This window comes from Taudactylus pleione, unplaced genomic scaffold (assembly GCF_031769625.1).
Source record: "Taudactylus pleione unplaced genomic scaffold, aTauple2 ptg000367l, whole genome shotgun sequence".
Classification (NCBI taxonomy): Eukaryota; Metazoa; Chordata; class Amphibia; order Anura; family Myobatrachidae; genus Taudactylus; species Taudactylus pleione.
The window spans coordinates 2442455-2463689 of NW_028284768.1; the positions used below are offsets into that span (position 1 = coordinate 2442455).

Sequence of the window (21235 nt, forward strand, 5' to 3'; positions counted from 1 at the left end):
ACGAATACTATAGATGTGTTATTGTAATACTGTATATACAGATGTGTCCACATACATCTTACTTAGTCGAGCCATGCTGTGGCGTGACTCGGTAGCGCCGAGCGTCTTTCCGTGTGACTTTTTATCTTCAAATGTGTCTTATTTGCAAAGTTCAGATATTCAAATGCAGATACACCCTGCGACTGCGGGTGTATCTGCATGCGAAATACAGCGTCTGTGACCCTGTAACAAAGTATGCAGATACACGCATGCAGATACACCCTGCGACTGCGGGAGTATCTGCATGCGAAATACAGCGGCTGTGACCCTGTAACAAAGTATGCAGATACACGCATGCAGATACACCCTGCGACTGCGGGAGTATCTACATGCGAAATACAGCGTCTGTGACCCTGTAACAAAGCATGCAGATACACGCATGCAGATACAGCCGCAGTCGCACACAGAATACAGGCATGCCACACACCATTTTATTCAGCAGAAGCTGCCTGTGCATCCCATTGCGAATAAAACGCATTTGAAGGTAAAAAGTAGAACGGAAAGATGCTCTGCGCTACCGAGTCGCACAGCGCTCACACCGTACGTTTAACGCGACTTGTAGTGCATGGAGGTTAGATGTATGTGCACATATCGGTATGTGTTTGGGTCACTCTGACCACTAATAACATTTTGCTCAGGAAAAGTCGTTTCTGAATGTGCACTGCGGAGCCTGTTTGCACAAATGCATCTTATTGCCCTCCCTACGCTCTAAAGCTGGGTACAGACCTGACAGATATATCTGCAGATGATGGTCGTTCATACACACTGAACGCCCATCATCTGCTTGTGCCCTCGGGTCCTGGCGGTTGGTGGGCGGGTCGGGGGCATGTCTTGCCCCCCTCCTCGAGGCTGCCGCTGTACACACTTGCCGATGGACAGATACGTCTGCAGACATATCTGTCCATGGCTGTGCAGCACAGCCAATGCGATATGTCGGTGAACTCCGACGTTCACCGACATATCGCGGGTACACACTGGCCGACGGGCAGCAGATTCATTGGCTGATCAATTGATCGGCCAATATATTTGTCAGGGTGTATCCAGCATTATAGACGCACATTTTGGCTGCTCCTGGAAATTCACTATTCATCTAGATTTGCTGAGTTTATTTCTGACTGGAAATTTATATGGTGAAAAGAGTGAAAACATCATTTGAAATTCCTGCCTGCTACTACTTTACCCCCCCTCCCTCCACCAACGTAACCACACACTTTTCTCTTCTGAAATACTACATTTAGCCTAATTTGCTTCCTAAATGAATAAGGGAGAGGAGGATATAGGACTGTTATTATTACTACTGTTATTATTGGTGCAACTGGAAAATATAAAAAGCATCTCATAGAGGTACTGGTGTTACTGATTAATCTATGCCTCACCCCTTACACATCACAGGACAGGACATCACCAAGCAGCTGTGCACTGTGCTTAAGCACTTTTTTAAATAAACATTGTGTTTCTTGAGAGACAGTCTTCAAATTCTTTAAGGTTTCCAAAAAAAAAAAAAAAGGGGCACTTACACTGATACCACTTTTCCACCAAAATTCCGGGTCTGACCCAGAGTTGGAACAGAGTTCCTATCCGGATCAGACCTGGAATTTAGTCGGCGCCGACTCGGGATATTCCCGAGCCGGCGCCGCTCACACCGGAGTCGGGTCTGCATAGACCCGGCTTTCCCGGCGTGAAAGTGGACGCTTGGAGATGACGTCATCTCCAAGCGCCACTGAAGCCTGACCAATCGGCCGGCTTGCAGCGCACTCCAGGTCATCGTGACCCGGAGTGCGCTGTTCTCACAGCAGGGTTTCACGGGCTACGCCCGTGTTGATATACTGCTATTTACCTGGGTTGGATTGCCGGGTCACTCGACCCGGCGATGCAACCCTCTCCCCTTTTACACCAGGGAGCTGCCCGGGTTAACCCTTCAATAACCCGGGTTTTACCTACGGTGTAAAAGGGATATTACAGGGGCTGATTCAGAGTTAGCAGCCAAGCAAAAAAAAAATGGAGTAACTTTGCACCTGGACCGACCATGCTGCACTGCAGTGGGTGCAAATACATGCATGCAGGGTAAAAAGTGGCTGCTTCTGCATGTAGCCCACAAATGCTGGACAGCTTTATTTTTACACTGCAATTTAGATGTCAGTTTGGACACCTCCCTCCCAAATCTAAATCTCTCTGCACATTTTAAATCTGCCCCACCTGCAGTGCAGCATGGTTTTGCCCAGGTGCAAAGTTACTCTTTTTTTTTTTTTGCTTTACTCCCAAATCTGAATCAGCCCCAGAATGTACACGGTAATAAGGAAAAAGGCAGACGCCACTCCAGAACCAGCTGCTGATCCAGAGGAAGGGGGGGGGGTCTAGACTCAATCAGTGCAATTCCAATTCCCACTACCACTTGCCGCTTTATAGCAGCATAGGGACATATTAGGCAGGAAGGAAGGCTGCTCCACCCTTTCCCTGCCTGATGTGCCCCCGCACTGGTATACAGTGGGCTGACGAGTGTTATGGGGGGGCGTGGTTGCACTGCCCCCCCCTTCCGGTATCTGTCCTTGTCCAGCACTTGGGGAACAGGGTAGATAAGGGTTGGGGGAGAAAATGCCTGAGAGTTCTATTCAACTCAGGTCCCAGATTTTGCTGAGCCAGCACTGGATAATGAAAGGTCATAGTGGACTATCACGGTATAAGAGAGAGCGGGAATAGTAAGGTTATTCGCCACAGAACAATACATCAGTGATGATCTTATCTTTCAGGGGATCATGGATATCTACAAGCACAGATTGGGATGTCTTATCAGCATATGAATGGCACAAGTTGCCCCCAGAAGTCAGCAAAAGTGAATCCATCGCTACCAGTCAGACCCGCTGTATTAGGTATGCTTTTGCTTTGCTTTCTTTTTTTTTACTTTCTGCTTAACAAATAATTATTAATAATAATATAAAAAAAATAATTATCCGTATTTCTATGAAGTAATTAAAATACCTAATTTCACTCAAATCCATAAAGCAATTCTGCCACTTCCCAAACAGATATTGGAGGCAGCCATTTTATCAAAACCCACTTCCTCTACAAAAACTGGGGGCAGCCATTACATCAATGGGTTGTTTTCATAATAGACATTAGAGGCAGCCATTACGTCGCTGGCCACTTCCTGTACAGACATTGGGGCAACCGTTACATCACTGGGCCGCTTTCTGCATAGACATTGGAGGCAGTCATTACCTCACTGGTCCACTTCCCTTACAGACAATGAAGGTAGCCATTACACATACAGACATTGGAGACAGCCACTGCGTCACTGGTCCACTTCCCATATAGATATTGGAGGCAGCCATTAAGTCACTGTTCCACATATAAACTTGCCATCTGTTTGGGTATACTGGCGTTTGTAGAACTACAAGTGCTGGTATAACTATGAAATCCAGTGGTTACCAGAGCATGCTTGTGCTAGGAGTATTACAAGTGGCAGCATGCCCTGGGACCCAGGACTTGCTAGAATAAATGACTTTCTTATTACAAGTAACTGTGGGAAAGTATATGCCCAGTCTCATATATTCTAGTTCCACCACAGAGCTATAGGTTGCCTGTGGTCTACAGATCCACACCACAAACAGGAAATACTACTATTATTATCCTTTATTTATAGAGTGCTAACATGGTACATAGCACTGCACATTGAGGGGACTAAAGTGTGGCAGGGTTCACTCTCCAGAGGCCCAGGGATTGTTGGGTATGCAGGCCACGATTGGGTTCTCCAATCTATATGAAGGTCTGGGGGCATTCAAAGCTGAACACTAATAGCGCTGTCTGAGCCAGGTGCAGCCATGCAGTGATAGTGGAGGTGATTGATGGTAGTTGTGCCACTCACCTCCGCTGTTACTATGGTGACCAGAGCGTGGATTCCAATATCTTTGTGCAGTTGCCAAGTAAATAGTGTGAGGTCACACACATTAGTGGGAAGGGTGCAGCGGCTGTTAATTGGGCCAATGCCATCCTTTGCAAGTGTTTCATTATGTTTTTTTTAATTTATAGGAAATGTGACTAATTCTGGCCCTCCCAAAAAAAGGCACAAGGGTTGGTCTCCGGAGTCTCCCTCCTCCACAGAAGCCGGCTATCCACAAAACAACTTTCTTAGCACAAGTAGCTGTGGGAAAGTTGGTAAGTATACGCTCAGGCACTTATCTTCCAGTTCCACAACAGGTTGCCTGTGCCTGCTCTCTGTGTATATATGTATATATGTGTAATATGTGATATTTTACAAATCTTGTGGCTTTTTGGTCCTGTTGTGGGTTGTATTAAAGGGACTGTTATCATCACTCGTTGTACCTTGCTTCCTATAGATACAGAGGCCAGGTAGGAAATGAGAAGGAAAGAGGGGCAGGATGGTGGGATTCTGCACTACACCCGTCTCAGTAAACACAAAGTTGCAGCGATATGTAATTCACATTTCCGCACCTCTTTATTGAGGTGGGTGTGGCTTGATTATGCCATTTGCATCATGTTCCCGCCCACTTTGTGGCTTTTATGTGATCTCCTGTAGAATGTCCTGTCCTATAGGGCATCCAACACGACTCGCTGTAATTTGGTGGTCTCTTGGACAGTCTGATAGTGAAGGCAAGAAGGCTCTAACCACGATTTTGCCTAATTGTGCCTAGTATATGGGAATGTGTTTGTATCCTTGCTAGTCTTAGTTTTATGTTATCCATCTATTATTAACAGTTATTCATATAGCACACACTTATGACATATGCGCTTTACATAGAATATTTCAGTGGTTCACATCAATCGTTGCCCCAGTAGAGCTTTAAATCTATATATTTTATAAAGAATGGGGGAAGACTTAAGGAGTTGCATCTGTCTTCTCCTTATATGATCTCTATTATATTTTCATGTACTTTGTAACCATGGCCACACACCCACCGAAATTTAATATCTCACTCCCAACGATGTTACACTCACCCACTTATCCATTGCTATTAGGTTACACCCTCAAGGTATTGCATTGTTAAAGGATTATCATACTTGAATAAAATTGACAGGAGGCTACTGATAGAAGAGAAAGGGATTATGGGTAAGAGGAAACAAACAATGGGGTAAATTTACTAAGATGGGAGTTCTATTAAGAAGTGATGTTGCCAATAGCAACCAATCAGATTCCAGGTATTATCTTCTAGAAGGTGCTAGATAAATGAGTAGAAACTGATTGGTTGCTATGGGCAACATCACTTTTTAAATAGAACTCCCATCTTAGTAAATTTACCCCAATGACTTCTTTACTAAATCATGAGCTGTTAAGGCAGACTAGTACTGTAATAGAGACTAGGCAAAGTCTTCTAAAAAGAAAATATTTTTTATATATGCATCCTTTAATGTTTGCATTCAACAAATAGAATTGAGAAAATAAAAGAATATATATCGTTAGAGCGCATTTAATAGACATGATACATTATTTTTAGATACCTTAGGTCAGCTGTGTGCTCCTCAATCCACTCCTGGAAATCTGATCTCCTCTCCCCTGGTGGCCACTGGAGAACCTGTGTGTATACCAGACAACTTAATGAAGTCGGTCATGAGTACGCCAGTCATTTTTAAAGGTATGTATCTGACTTGTCCTGACTCTGAAGATCTACTTGCAACTCAGAGTGTTAAAAAACAAACACCAAGGAGTTTCATGTCATAGCCTGCTATATTCCGTATTTTTAAAGCGGCAATCATTGAATAGTCAAAACAAGGAACGTTTTGCCCCCTAAATGATTTCCTCTTTAAAGATACGGCCAGACTTGTCGGAATCTTGTCCCTGCTTGTATCTCGCAGGCTATTACATCAACCCCCAAATCTTTTCACTCTGCTCTGATTGGATACTATCGAGCTGTTGGTTCAGTAATGCCTGGAGCAGATGTGACAAGAAAGGGACAGGTGTGGATTACATGTACAGATATGTCTTCTACCCTACTTGGTGCACCATGTACCATGCGACTCAGCTTGCGCCGAGTATCTTTTTTTTGCGTCTTTTTCGCTTGAAAATACGACTTAGAGCTGTATTCAATTTGAGCGGACCCGTGATACTTTTCCGCCTCCCGGACTTTCCGCCTACTTCGCCTGTTTTGCAGGCGGAAAAGTATCGTTCGCGTGCCCGCGTATCCCCGTTTTCAATTTGAAAGTATGCGAAAACGGGACCCGGCGAAACTGAAACAAGCAGAAAGTCCTGTCAGATTTGGGGAAATCGGCCTGACACCACGCTAAAGATGCTCTGACATGGGGGTTCCCTATGGCTCCCCCCGATTTGGCTTGCTGAAGGTATTTGGTGTTTTTTTTAAACGGGCTCAATAGCTGCTAAATTGCTTTTTTGTACAAGTGGTGCAGAATAGTATTCAGGGGTTTTTTATGCCGAAAATAAGTGAACCCAGCAAATTTGGGGTACGTGAAAATGGGGGCCAGCATATTTTAAAGTTGCTAAAGTTAAGTTTAAAAAATCGTGAAAAATCCACCTGCTGCAAGTACCTGCAATGAAAAAAACACCTGGGGCATACTTGGGGACCCCCATAGAGTCTAGTTCGCTAGTTTTTAACTTTGTCCCCCAACATTTTTTTTTTGCCCCCAATATGAAAGTGATTTTTTGGGGTGTTCTTAAGTGTTTTAAAAAATTTTTTTGGCACAGTTTACCTTTGGGGGACTGTCTGAAGGCTGCAGGGGGGGTTCTCGCAACGTTGTACCCAAAACCCCCAATTCTGCACTTTTTTCCGCCTGCTATCCATTGGTGAAACTTTTCCGCCTATTACATTGCATTGACTTTCCGCCTAGGCGGAAAGTCTTTGAAATTGAATACGGCGTTACTTTTCCATCTGGTGAAATGACGTCATCAACGAAAATTTTTCGCCGATTCCGGCTTTTCGCTCCAAATTGAATACGGGCCTTAGTCGCAATGCGATGCAACAAAACGGTTTAACGGGACTGCACATTTGATATGCGACACTTGTACATTTGTGTGCGAATGAGTCTGAATCTGTTAACAATGTGCTACCATGCAGCGGTGCAGATTTTTTCACGCCGAGTTCCGTTGTGCTTCATCTGCGTCTCTGATACAGAGTAAGTGACGTTTTCCTGCATCTGCGGTGTGACTAAGTGGACTACACCACTTGGTGCGACTTATTGCGCTAATCGCCTTGCGCCACATTATGTATTGAGGCTAGTTGTATGAGGACACATTACTATTACAAAAAAAGTCTCATTTACTTTACAGGTCACGGGAACTTCCCTTATCTCTGCGGTAATGTGAATGACGTCATTGTCAGCCCCCTCTTGTACAATTGCTATAAGAGCTCACAGTCCATGCCCAAGACCTATGAACAGTATGGGCCCACTACCATTCAACCAATCTCAGAGGAAATGCAACTCCTGCTTACAGTGTATTACCTTGTCCAGCTCGGTAAGTGGACGCCATGATACAAAGACATAGGCCCTGATTCAGAGCCGGACGCTCTGACAGAGCGCTCGCTCTGAATCAGGGCTGGGCTATTTTTTTTTTGTAACGGCCTCCTGCCCGCTCGCATAGCTGTGGGTGACCACCCACAGCTATAGCGAGCGGGCAGGAAGATGGTCGCGATGGTCAAGACCATCGCGACCATCGGGCTTGCGACGAGACCCTTGTGGTAGTGTCTCGTTGCCGCAAGCCCTGGAGTGCTTTCGGCTCTATCAGAGCCGAAGGCACTCCCACTGACATCACTTGTGATTTCGGTGGGGCCGGCCCCAGACGGTAGGCGTTCCCATGGGAACGCCTCCGTCTGGGCAGCCACGCCCCCCGCCCGCCTACCAAAGGGGGCGTGCTGTCACTCACCATCGACAGCACGCCCCCTTTGTAGCGAGACCCGGAGTGACGGCTTGCCCTTCGCTATCCGGGTCTCGCGCATGCGCACGACGGAGCCGCCTCCCACGTGCGCATGCGCACTGGGCCAACATTGACCCGCTTGCGAGCACTCAGCGCTCGCGAGCGGGTCTGAATCAGGCCCATAAACTGTAATCAGCAAGTAAAGCCACTTACCCCTTTGTAACAGTTTGTCTTGTTACGAAGAAGCCTTATCCCTGTTTAAACAGGCAGAGTGTGAGTGACAGACTTGCAGACTTGTATTGTTGGATTTGTACAGAGAGACAAAAAAAACAGTAGTTTCATAGCAACTTTGCTGACTACAGTGTAAAATGAAATTACGTTTTTTGGTTTCCTCTAGGTCCAGATCAGGTTCCTCTGATAGAAGATCTGGAACAAATTTTCATGCGTTCATGGAGGGAGACACACCTTGCCGAGATTCGCCAGTATCAGCAAACCATGTCCCAGGCTTTCCCCCACCTACCGAGCCCCATTACCGCCCTGACCGCCTCTCAGCTGCCCTGGTTGGCGGGCTTGGCTGCCAGTTCTTGTAATGAAAGTGTTAAGATCATGGAGTGCAGCTATTCGTTAGCAGAGGGACTCTCCGAGATGTTCAAATTGCTGGTGGAAGGAAAGCTGACAAATACCAACTACGTGGTAATAATCTGCACAGCGAGACACAACTGCCTAGACTCCTGCATTGTAATAACAGGTAGTTTTCAACACTTTAATACAGATTTTAAAGCACTTTATCATAAAAAGACTACATTTTCATATCCATTTTGTAACTGACAAAGTTCATCTGGGCGCTATGGGTGTCTGTAGCCTAAAGACATTGGGCTTGATTCAGAGCCGCTCGCAAGCGGCCCGATGGTTGCCCACTGCGCACGTGCCACGTCCGGCGTGCGTGAGCCCTGCTGAGCGACTGAAGTTCAGTCACTACGGGGCTCTCAACAAGATGGGGCGGCTGTCGATGTTGATTGACAGCTCCCCCCATTTTGTGGGCGGGTAGGGGGTGTGGCCAGACAAACGCAGGCATTCCCTTAGGAACGCCTGGCGTTTGTAGGGGGGCTGACTGACATCACTACTGATGTCAGCAGTGGACTTCCTGCTCTATTAGAGCAGGAAGTCCACTCGGGCTTCCGGCAGCTAGACCCTACCCCAGGTTCTCGTCTCCAGCCCGATGGTTGCGATAATCGCGACGGTCTCCAGCCCGCTCGCACAAGTGGGTGGTCACCCACAGCTTTGCGAGTGGCCGGAGACCAAAAAAAACAAAACGCCCACATTCAGAGCGAGCGCCCGCTAGCAGCGAGTGGCTCTGAATCAGGGCCTTTGGGCCCGATTAATAGCCGCTCGCAAGCGCTGTGCACTCGCAAGCGGCCCGATAGTTGCCCACTGCGCACGCGCCGCGTCCAGCGTGCACGTGCCCCACTGAGCGACTGAAGTTCAGTCGCTACGGGGCTCGCAACAAGTTCTCATCAGTGTATGTGACGTATGCCTGACCTGCACCAGGGGCGTATGCTATTGGTGCAGACCTGCGCATATCCTATAATAGTCGGCAATCTGTATATGCTCGCAGTTGCAGCTTTTTTAGTGAGCGTATTTTACGCCTGGGATTTGGGCCGCAATTTCGGCTTACGCTGCTTCATGCAGCTGCACTTACATCTTATTAGCAAAAATGAAAACATAATTCAGTGGAATATAAATGTACAGACCAAGAATGATGACTAATTCCACTGCTGTATACTGTATATATAACACAGAGGGCTCAATCCAATTACCAGCAGCTATATGCCACACTTACGGTCTGGCCGGATTAGCGGATTTTTGTTCACAGCCCCATGGGACGAGGTAAGGCCGCGAACGGGGCGAGTTCTGATGCCATTGCCGGTGTGTACACGACAGAAACGTGCGTGTGGGGGCGAGTTAGTTGGATTGCAATATGTAAGAACAGTCCAGGTGCAAAGCAAGGCTCCTACACAGTCAGCTATTTTGACTTAGTTTACATACTTAAGAAAAAAACAATTATGAATGGATTCTTATTTTAATATGTACATTTGTATTGGCTTCTGTAGGAAAGTACCAAGCCCGGATGTTAATTGAAAGTATGTACTCTGCAGCTGATTACCTGAAAGAGGTGAACTATGAACTGGTTAGCGGGAAGGTGGAGTCCTTGCGGGCGTTCTTCAGCGCGCTATGTCCAGGTATTTCATACTACACCTACAATACCGCAGAATATGTCATAGGATAAAGCGCTGTAATAATCACAGCGTGTTCTATAATAAGAGTGTAAATGTCATATTTCTTTCTATACGTTAGATTGTCCTAATTATTGGAGTTTGATAAAATCACAATTATACTATTTATCTGTTATTTTAATTGTTTTGGCTACATTTATTCTCCCTGTATGATCACTGATATATCCTAATCACTAAACCGTGGGCCGGTGCTTCTCAAACTCTGTGCTCAAGACACACTAACAATCCAGAACTTAATTATATCCATGCTTGAGTACAGATGTTTAAATTAAAATAAGGTACTAATTAAGTGACCTGTGCTTAAACATGGATATTATGAAAACCTGGACTGTTAGTGTGTCTTGGGGACCAAGTTTGAGCTCCACTGACGTAGTTAAGGGGTTGGCAACCTCTGACCCTCCAGTTGCTGTGGAACTACACATCCCAGCATGTACTGTCACAGTTTTGCTGTTTGGGTATGCTAAAACTGTGGCAAGGCATGCTGTTATGTGTAGTTCCACACAACATGCGGCACGCAGGTCACCTACCCCTGATGTAGGTAACGGTTATGTGTCACACCTGTTGACCCACCATGAGTAAATGGCATCTTTAATTATCTCTCCACTCTCGCCCCTTTTTGTGCTGTATTTGGACCTGCAACTGATATTTGTACCCTACCGATTTATTTCTTATTACTATAATTATTGCCTAAATTGCAATGCATCTTATAATACATTTATGCTTAACATCCATATTTGCTCACTTCTGTATACTAGTAGCGCTATTGGTTTTTATTTTCTATTTTGAGGACAATTTAATAAGCGTTGGGTTTGAAATCCAACCGTCTGACTAATCACTGGATTTCCTACCTAGGGTCTCCTGCCTGGCTTAGGGCTGGTTGGCACTGTGATGGGGGCTGCTATAGTGCCACAAGCCCTGGCTGGTAAAGCCTAATGCAGGTTACCGGAAATTCCTTGTGTATTCCCTCCCCCAGCTCAATTTTTAGCAATTTGCAGGGGGATTGGGATTTAGAAACCAATGGACATGTATGACAGGTTGCGATTAGAAGGTCAAAATTAACTTTTAGTAAACTCAGCGGCTTTGAGCATCATCCCATTTTCGATCCCCTGTAAGAATATCGGTTTCAAAATGCTGTGGAACTTGCTGCATAGTGAAAGTCCCACCTTTGTTCATTCATTTCTAAACAGAGTGCATAACTCACTTAAATGTACTAATTGCATTTTCCTTAACGTGTCTTTTCCTATACAATTTTTCCAAATTCAGTAATTTTTAGATCAGTTATTCATTTTTTTTAATATTTTCTCTATCTGAAAAAATAAAAACAAATTCGAATAACACTTTCATCTGCAAACCTTCACTTTCATTGAGGAGTCTAATTTTTTGGATTCATTTTTGGCATTCATCGAAACATTCACTCAGTATTATAGATTTTCAGTTACTGATTTAGAATTGTGCAATTTTTTTTTTTTTTAAGGGAATTAGGTTTTTTTAGAATATAGATGACTAAAGGTGCTTTTGTGACTTAAATCATTTTCATAGATGAATTCATGTTTATTGACTGGCATTGCAATTAATGGAAAATTTGCATTAATCCATTGCAACCAATCAACAAGTAGTTTTCATCTGTTAAGTGCAAGTAAGAAACTGAAGCAAATACCTGATTGGGTGTTTTGGTTTAATGTCATTGGCATTGTTTGTTAATTACCCTAATTGTTTCCGTCATGTTTCTGTATTCCAGTCATAAAACTGTTAGTGACTTACATTATAACAGCAGAAACGCATACTTGACAACTGACGTAATTTATTCTTGGCTAGAAGAGACTTCATCATAATCACTGCTGTTACTCTTTCCAGGCGTCTTACAATAGGAAGGGATTGCCACATCAGCGCTAGCCTTGCCAGCCTTTAGAAATCTAGTTGCACACCGTGCTCTGCGAGAATGATATCCACTTATTTGTGTCTTTCAGTTTTAACAAATGAATAGATATCTGATCTGTTTTGGCAGATGGCGACATAGATATACTCCTAGACAAGTACTATCAAGAAAACCATTGCGTTATTTCTTCAACGCCCAAAAAGTCAAGTGTAAAATCCAGGCCCGCTGCATGCTCAAGTAAGTGATTAAGAGGCACTGGGACTGATGTGATCATGTGTTTCCTTCTGTTAGCCCACGGGATAAATACTCCATTATAAGGATTACGCTGCTCATCCTGGGAATTTACTGTATTGTTCCAAAATGATAGGCCCAAAGGAGGACAGCTGTACCCCAAAGCTAAAATGTAGCATGTTTCATCTCCCAGAAGTACAACCATATTAGCAGTATCTACATACATTGTGCATATATTATAATGACTTTCTCTTATATGGCACATTACATAAAAATAGACATGGACAAAGTAATGTAGGATTCTCAGTGTATGGGAAGATATACATCCATTAATAATGATTACCATTTACAAATTAATCTATGCATTAGAATACTTGCTACATAGTAAAGGAACACTGTATATTTGTACTTACGGCATGATTCAGCTTAGGACAGAATTGCAAGGCTACACGCAAGCAGTTTTGCAATTATGTTAATGCAGCAGGCGGCGTCATGCCTCTTGCATGCATTACTTATCCGAGCTGCGTCCAGGGATGCTGCATCAGATAATCTGCGATAACATCGGGCCGGATAAGTGACCCATGGGCCACTTAGCCGACCCGCTGGCCGGGCGCCGCAGTTACAACAGAGGCCAGGAAATCTCCGTCAGTCGACGGAGATCCTGGCCTCTTCCCTCCCCCCCCTAATGGCGGCGACACGCCTCAGTTTTGGGAAATGGAGGCCGTCGCCGCCCCATCCCGCCCACAATTGGCAGCAGACTGTCAATCACTGACAGTCTGCTGCCACTCTGCGTGCGATCACGCAGGACCCATACTGTACACAGTACGGGTCCGGCGCCTGCGCAGATTCCCGACCATCGGGAATCTGCGCTCAGCAGTGCTCATATGCGCACTGCTGAATAAGGCCCTTAGGCCCTGATTCAGAGCCGGTCGCTATTTGCGCTCGCTCGTCCAGAAAATAGGGGTGGCTATTCAAATGAACCGTTCGCTGTTTGCGGTCTGTTCACTCCTCTAGGTCTGAACGAGCGAACAAAACTTGCGGTCGTTTTTTGGGAAACTACGCCCCCTGGCCGCTCGTATCCGACGTCATGTCCGCTATTTATTAGATTAATCGAGTACATCGAACAGGGTATGAACTGCTCGCTATTCTTGTGGTTGGTTTTTGCTACCACAATTTTGCGAGCAGTTCTGGCTAAAAAAAAACCCAGTGATGTGGTCAGTGACGCTGCTGTTTTAAATATGCACACCCATAAAATGCCCGTTTTGACCTTTAAGCACGTCTGCGTTCTGATTTTCACTCCCCGTTTTCAAGCACCTTCCCCTGTTACCACCCACATACGCCTCATCCTGTCACTCAAATTAGCAGGCATTCGCTATTTTGCGAGCACATGAATTTCGGCCGCACTGACTGGTTCGCGCATGCGTATAACGATCCGTACACATGCGCAGTTTGACAAACATCGCTCGGAGCGAACGAGCTGCCGCTTACGAGTGGCTCTGAATGAGGGCCTTAGTTCCTATTCTAGTATGGAATGTCAAAATGAAAGTTCTCCTTTTTTGCCATGGTACAAACATAACACCACATTTCCTTGTTACACCACTAGGTGGCAGTAGCACACTATAAAGATGAAATAGGATTGTGTCGACCTCTGCAGCCTATAGTTTATTCATTTCAATAATTCTTTTATTAATTAATGTCATATAAATATAATAGTATGATTTGATATTTTCACGCTTTGGGCCTGATTCTTAGTGGGAAGCAAAGCGAGCGTAAGCGTGAAAGTCTGCGGCAAGCACATTTTACTACCTTACGCTAATTTAAGTATCCATCCTTCTAATGTGAGTTGGTACAATTCATGCGTATGAATCACACCAATCACTGTTCATCCGTCTGCAGCCTGTGACACTCCCACGAGACTCATCTGTTTCATACGACTGCATTATAAACGCCCATTTCATGGAAGACTAAGGTTCCTAATCCAGCAGCGATCGCAAATGCAACTGCGTACGTAGATCGAGCGATTGTTAGCCATTGCACATGCCTATAAGCCGCACTGTGAATGTGCTGCTATTGCGCACGCACAGAGAAATCCATACCAGAGTGACAGGCTGTGAGCGTTGGGGCTGGATAACGGGAGAGTGGTCGAAAAAAACGCAGGCGTGCTTATATTAGCCACTGCAAATGCATACTCAGCTTGAGAGCTCCCTGCGTGCGAGGAGACTTGCCGTTTCTGCGGCTGGTCAAACTTGGTGTAAATGCTGCGTACCTGTGCGATGTGCGTTGATGGTACCGATGTTTACACAGAACAGCAAGATTGAACGGATGTGAGAAAGCAGTAGTGGGCGTCTTTATGCCGGCTGAGCTTTGGAAGGCATTAGCATATTTTCACCGCCGCGTTCCGTGCGAATTTGCAGCTCCGATCGCGATTCCGATTTGTACAGAATCAGGCCCTAAGTCCGCTTGAGTTCCGACTAATTCCGAGCTACTGTACATTACATTTTTGATGCAAGTGCAGTGTGCGGAAATGTGCCGACGTTTGTACTTGCATCTGATCAGAATCCGGCCCTTTATCCTGACTGATTTTGCCATGAGTGCATTATATTATACAAAGTTAGTACACAAGACAAGTGTATGAAAATCTCACACAGGTCCGTGTTCTCTTTACATGCAGGTTACAATGCTGACTGGCACCAGATCCACCCGTCACAGCTGGCCGTGGCACAGAAGCTCTTGTCTCATGTTTGCTCTATTGCTGACTCCAGCACCCAGAACCTCGACCTGGGGTCTTTTGAGAAAGTGGATTTTCTCATCAGCGTTCCCCCGTCAGAGGTCACTTACCAGCAGACTCTGGCTCACGTGTGGAGTTCAGGTATCGCATGGTCATATTCTCATATTATAAAGGGACTTACAGTCAGGTGCATAAATATTGGGACATTGACAGAATTCTCATATTTTGGCCTCTATTCACCACCACAATGGCTTTGAAATGAAACAAACAAGATGTGCTTTAACTGCAGACTTTCAGATTTAATTTGAGGGTAATTACATCCAAATCAGGTGAACGGTGTAGGAATTACAACGGTTTCTATATGTGCCTCCCACTTTTTAAGGGGCCAAAAGTAATGGGACTATCAACTCAAAAGCTATTTCATGGACAGGTGTGAGCTATTCCCTCGTTATTTCATTATCAATTACGCAGGTAAAAGGTCTTGAGTTGATTCTAGGTGTGACATTTGCATTTGGAATCAGTTGCTGTCGACTCTCAATATGAGATCCAAAGAGCTGTCACTATCAGTGAAGCAAGCCATCATTAGGCTGAAAAATGAAAACAAACCCATCAGAGAGATAGCAAAAACATTAGGTGTGGCCAAATCAACTGTTTGGAACATTCTTAAAAAGAACGAACGCACCGGAGAGCTCAGCAACACCAAAAGACCTGGAAGACCACGGAAAACAACTGTGGTGGATGGCAGAAGAATTATTTCCCTGGTGAAGAAAAACCCCTTCACAACAGTTGGCCAAATCAAGAACACTCTCCAGGAGGTAGGTGTATATGTGTCAAAGTCAACAATCAAGAGAAGACTTCACAAGAGTGAATATAGAGGGTTCACCACAAGATGTAAACCATTGGTGAGCCACAAAAACAGGAAGACCAGATTAGAGTTTGCCAAACAACATCTAAAAAAGCCATTACAGTTCTGGAACAACATCCTATGGACAGATGAGACAAAGATCAACTTGTACCAGAGTGATGGGAAGAGAAGAGTATGGTGAAGGAAAGGAACTGCTCATGATCCAAAACATACCACCTCATCAGTGAAGCATGGTGGTGGTAGTGTCATGGCATGGGCATGTATGGCTGCCAATGGAACTTGTTCCCTTGTATTTATTGATGATGTGACTGCTGACAAAAGCAGCAGAATGAATTCTGAAGTGTTTCGGGCAATATTATATGCTCATATTCAGTCGGATGCTTCAGAACTCATTGGACGGCGCTTCACAGTGCAGGTGGACAATGACCCGAAGCATACTGCAAAAGCAACCAAAGAGTTTTTTAAGGCTAAAAAGTGGACTGTTATGCAATGGCCAAGTCAATCCCCTGACCTGAATCTGATTGAGCATGCATTTCACTTGATGAAGACAAAACTGAAGGGAAAATGCCCCAAGAACAAGCAGGAACTGAAGACCAAGCATCACCAGGGATGAAACCCAGCGTCTGGTGATGTCTATGCGTTCCAGACTTCAGGCTGTAATTGGCTGCAAAGGATTTGCAACAAAGTATTAAAAAGTGAAAGTTAGTTTCAGGATTGTTTAGTTTGTCCCATTACTTTTGGCCCCTTAAAAAGTGGGAGGCACATATAGAAACTGTTGTAATTCCTACACTGTTCACCTGATTTGGATGTAATTACCCTCAAATTAAATCTGAAAGTCTGCAGTTAAAGCACATCTTGTTTGTTTCATTTCAAAGCCATTGTGGTGGTGAATAGAGGCCATGAAAATTCTGTCAATGTCCCAATATTTATGCACCTGACTGTATTATGCATTATTTTGGAATATCCTGGCACTATATACATAAACGTTAATACATAGTATGTAAAAGGCCTATGATCTAATAATATGCCAAAAGGGATGTTTACAAACAAAGATTTACCATTTCTGCTCGTCTGCCTCTTCTGTCGCTGGCATCCCCTATGGCACTATAGATTTATTGTACTTTTATCATTACCATGTAAAGTTAGGAGTCCCCTCTAATTCACATCTGTGTAACGGCTACGCTAACCCACTCACAAGACTGCATTGTTTATGGCACAAAAAGGAACCTGCGACCAGGTCTGTAAGCTGTGGCCTGTACGTTTTCCTAGATATACTGTAATAATGGGTGATAAATGACCGATTTGTGTTGTCATATACACGTAGGGGTTCTCCTGGAACTCGGCCTAGAGAAGAATCAGATCACGAAACAGTACATGGAGCAATACGTCATGAAACTAGATGCCGACTCTCCGAGGAAATTCAAGATGTTTCTGCAAAAAGCTGCACAGAACCCGCACACGCTGTTTGTCCTGGTTCATGACCATGCTCACTGGGATCTCACCAGGTTAGTCTTTATTTGTAAAGCCCTCTTTGTGTCTGCCCATATCCCTTTAGAGTGTAAGCCCTTGCGAGCTAGGCCATCTTTCCTTTGTATTCTCTACATTATCATGCCTAATTGCAAAGCTAGGTGCTTGTCTGCTTTACTCTGTACCCATGGAAATTGTTAAAGGTTGCACACCCATGTACGGTTCTATGGAACTCTAGTGGCGATATATAAATTAACAACAACAATAATAATAGTAATAATAATGTGCAGTAAAAACTGTATTTCACAAACTAGGTTTTTTTTTTTCTTCATTAACAAAATGCAAATATGCTGTAACCCATAGCAATCAGCTAACATGTTTTTTTTCATTGGGGTAGATGTACTAAGTGGAGAGAAATAAAGTACCAACCAATCAGTTCCTAACTGCCATGTTACAGGCTTTGTTTGAAAAATGACAGTTAGGAGCTGATTGATTGGTACTTTATCTCTTTCCACTTTATCTCTTTCCACTTTATGTCTTTCCTAGGCTTAGTACTTCTGCCACATGGTGTAGATTTTGATCAAATCTAATTATTTTTACATTTAAATAATTATTTGATAAATTCCTTTGATTGCTTGCATTCGGGTTTGGATGCTTGGTGTGATTTAAGCCCAGTAGTGCCAGTTGTCTGTACATTTACTGACACCTAGTTACTATGAGCAAACCTGAGATTCCTCTGACAGAGCAGAACTACAGTATATAAACGTGTAATATCACCGATGTTAGGACTGGGGGCTGTTACTTTATACTTACAGGGATGGACCTCTTGTCTTTCTATGAGCTATTGCACTTTTGGAAAACTGTGGTGTAGTGTTTAATAATGTCGGTAAAAAAATCATTAGGCGTAACAAAATTAGTACAAAATGATGAAATATAGAAAATGGAAAAACCCTGATGAAGCCTTATTGGTGCATACACATGGTCAGATTTTTCTTCAGATCTGAACGATAAAAATCGTTCAATCATTCATATCTGAAGGAAAATCTGACATACCTGAACGATGAACGATGCGCGTTCCCGATGGTCAGATAACGATATCTGACAACTGATGTGTTTGCAGTCAGACTTGGACGATTCCATTAATTTTAATGCAGTCAAAAATCGTTCAATTGTTCAAATCTTTGGTAAAATCGTTCAAATTGTTCAAATCATTCAATCGTTCATCTGACAGATCTGACAAATCTGACCGTGTGTATGCACCATTATGATTTTGTTGTAAAAAGATTAAACGTTCCACACAGACTGTAACTGACAGACCTATAAAACCATTTGCACATATGCTCTTTGCGTCTATTTTTACATAAAAAGGATTCTGTTTTGAGTCATACAGACATTGGTCATAAAAAAGAATGACTTATCCTGTAGCCACTTCACTGCCTGAGCTGTCATCACTAAGTAGCCTTCCAGGGCCTGAGGCACGTTCCCCATCATAGTGACACCGGCACGCTAGGCTTTATCATTATTTCCCTGCATCACCCCATCCGGATTCATTTATAGTGTATACGTGCTCCCAAGTTTCTTGCAATCAATAATCATCATGTCTGTGTCTCTTATTTTATTTTCCATGGAAGCTCCGTCTACAGTTCATATCCGCAGCACGAGGCCTCCATGGGGATGGTGGATAGGCTGTTGAACTGCAGGGAGGTAAAGGACTCTCCCAATATTTTGGTTCTTCACGTGACCTCCTGCCCCTACGCCCTGCAGACCCAGAGCACTCGCATCAGCCCCTACAATGAGATCCACTGGCCTTCGTCATACAGTCATGTAGGTATTGTATACTGCAGTCACGCAGCGCCGTACGACCGCTCCGTGCTAACGTGGGGAGACTGGGGGCAAACCCGAATCCTATGAGAACAAATATGTGTCTCCTGGGACCCATCTAGAGATTTGGGCAGCCTCAACATGATGTTATAGAAACATATATTATAAAGACGGATTCTGTTACCTGTAGCCACCAGCCATTTGCTTTCATTGTTTATTAACTGCATTTGAAACACACGTCAGTTACAAGCTGATTGGCTGCTAGGGGCTAGGTCACTTTTCCTGTGCAAAGTAAATGCCCTCTGCACCAATTAGCATAAATGCACTGTATCTCGCTGACAGCAGAGACGGAGCCATTAGACCAACCTGTCTCCTGATTATATAAGATTCTCGGCAGCACACCCGCCGGGGGAGCTCAGTGGCAGATAGAGCAAGGAATTTATTTGTGTCCATGTCATTCCCAGTTCTACACTAGTATTTTTCTTCTTTTTTACCTTATTTCCTGACTATATGTGTTTTCATTATTTTAAAATGTCTTTAATTAAATTGTCTGAGGCCGCACAGTGTGCAGAGAGAAGCCAGCTGAGCACCCCAGGCCTCCAGCAACTTAATAAAAACCAAGTATTAAAGCTAACCTTTGACCTTTAAAAGGCTGCAAATATGTCAGGGCATGTAGTGACGTCCAAGCTTTCCATAGTAAAGGAAGCCTTTCACCCGGTGAGCCGGCCTCTACCATACGTGGCCAGGGCAGCCTGGGTACTGTACGGGGCAAGCGGGCCCTGCAAAACTATAGGGCATTAAGATCCGCTGAGGTGCAGGTGATGTCATAGGCAAATGGGGCTACAGTGGGCAGTGCACAGGACACATACTTCATAACTCCCAACATGACCCTCTCCAGGATGGACACAATGCTCTGGTCCTGGACTTCCCTGGTAAGAGGTGCGGCTGCAGCGCAGTTCAAAAGTCAAATAGGGGAGCCTCACCAACTGTCATTTCACACACTGCCAAACATTACTGGCTGGGACTCACTGGCAGTTGGTGTGACTCCCCTATTTGAATATTGGACTCTACTGCAGCCCCGCCTCTGGAGCCGCCACCAATCATATATTACCAGGGAAGTCCAGGACCAGAGCATTGTGTCCCTCCTGGAGAGGGTCATGTTGGGACTTATGATACTTAGATATACTGTATTTAAGAGAAATTTTAAGCAATGTGATGGTATAGCTTTGTGTATGCAAAGGAGACCAACAAGACTCCCGATCTATGAGAGCATGTGTGCTTGTGTCCTGGTGGGAATATTTACTGGAGTGCTGGTTTTTAGAAGTGGAGATGTTGCCCATAGCAACTAATCAGATTTTAGCTATTGTCTTCTAGAAGGTGCTAGACAAATGATAAGTAGAATCTGATTGGTTGCTATGGGCAACATCTCCACTTCTAAAAACACGCACTTTAGTAACTACTATACCCCTGGGTGTGAGGGATCTCAGATACACGGTATGCTCTGGTTTGGTTCCTGCAGGGAATGGAGGTGTACCATGGAAACAGAAAATACTTTGGCCTGTCGCAGTACATCGAGTCCACACTGTCCGGGCACAGTCTTCCGCTTCTGCGTCACGACAGCTCGTTTGAAGCCATTGTGCTAGCCATAGGAAAAAGGTCGGAGAATCTGCTCTCATGTTAAAACCAATATTTGTGCTACAGCAATAGTACTTTTTATGTATATCAGCTTTCAAAGAGCATAGAGATATTAAACTTGATTTTGTAATGGTCCAATGGTTTAAGCTGTAATTATAACTAATGTATTTTTATTAAAGATACATAGAGGGTTTTTTCTAAAGTAGGAGCACAAGGCTGGTAACTCATAGCAACCACTTGGATTGCATATATATATATATATATATATATATATATATAATTTTATAATGTAACCTACACCGGTTGCCACTGAGTGTTTTGAGACAAGCCGCTGCAGTATAGCACATACAGTATTGTTACATTTTAGACTATCTAGGCTGTGAGCGTGCTAGCAGCGCCATCTTACCTGATTGTAATTTGCTATGGAATATGTTGATATGATATAAATAAAGTATAATAA

At 44.2% G+C, this 21235-nt stretch overlaps 1 protein-coding gene across 2 annotated transcripts in view; it reads left to right on the forward strand.

Annotated features, from left to right (window-relative positions):
- Positions 1-21235, forward strand: part of GREB1 (growth regulating estrogen receptor binding 1) — a 147461-nt gene that overhangs the window by 23660 nt on the left and 102566 nt on the right. For both annotated transcript variants that reach the window (XM_088444594.1, XM_088444595.1), the window contains exons 6-16: positions 2787-2906; positions 4066-4191; positions 5490-5627; positions 7274-7459; positions 8256-8606; positions 9970-10098; positions 12158-12265; positions 14931-15128; positions 17177-17357; positions 18951-19143; positions 20660-20796. In XM_088444594.1, coding sequence (XP_088300720.1) covers positions 2787-2906; positions 4066-4191; positions 5490-5627; positions 7274-7459; positions 8256-8606; positions 9970-10098; positions 12158-12265; positions 14931-15128; positions 17177-17357; positions 18951-19143; positions 20660-20796 — 1867 coding nt within the window. The remainder of the gene's footprint in view (positions 1-2786; positions 2907-4065; positions 4192-5489; positions 5628-7273; positions 7460-8255; positions 8607-9969; positions 10099-12157; positions 12266-14930; positions 15129-17176; positions 17358-18950; positions 19144-20659; positions 20797-21235) is intronic.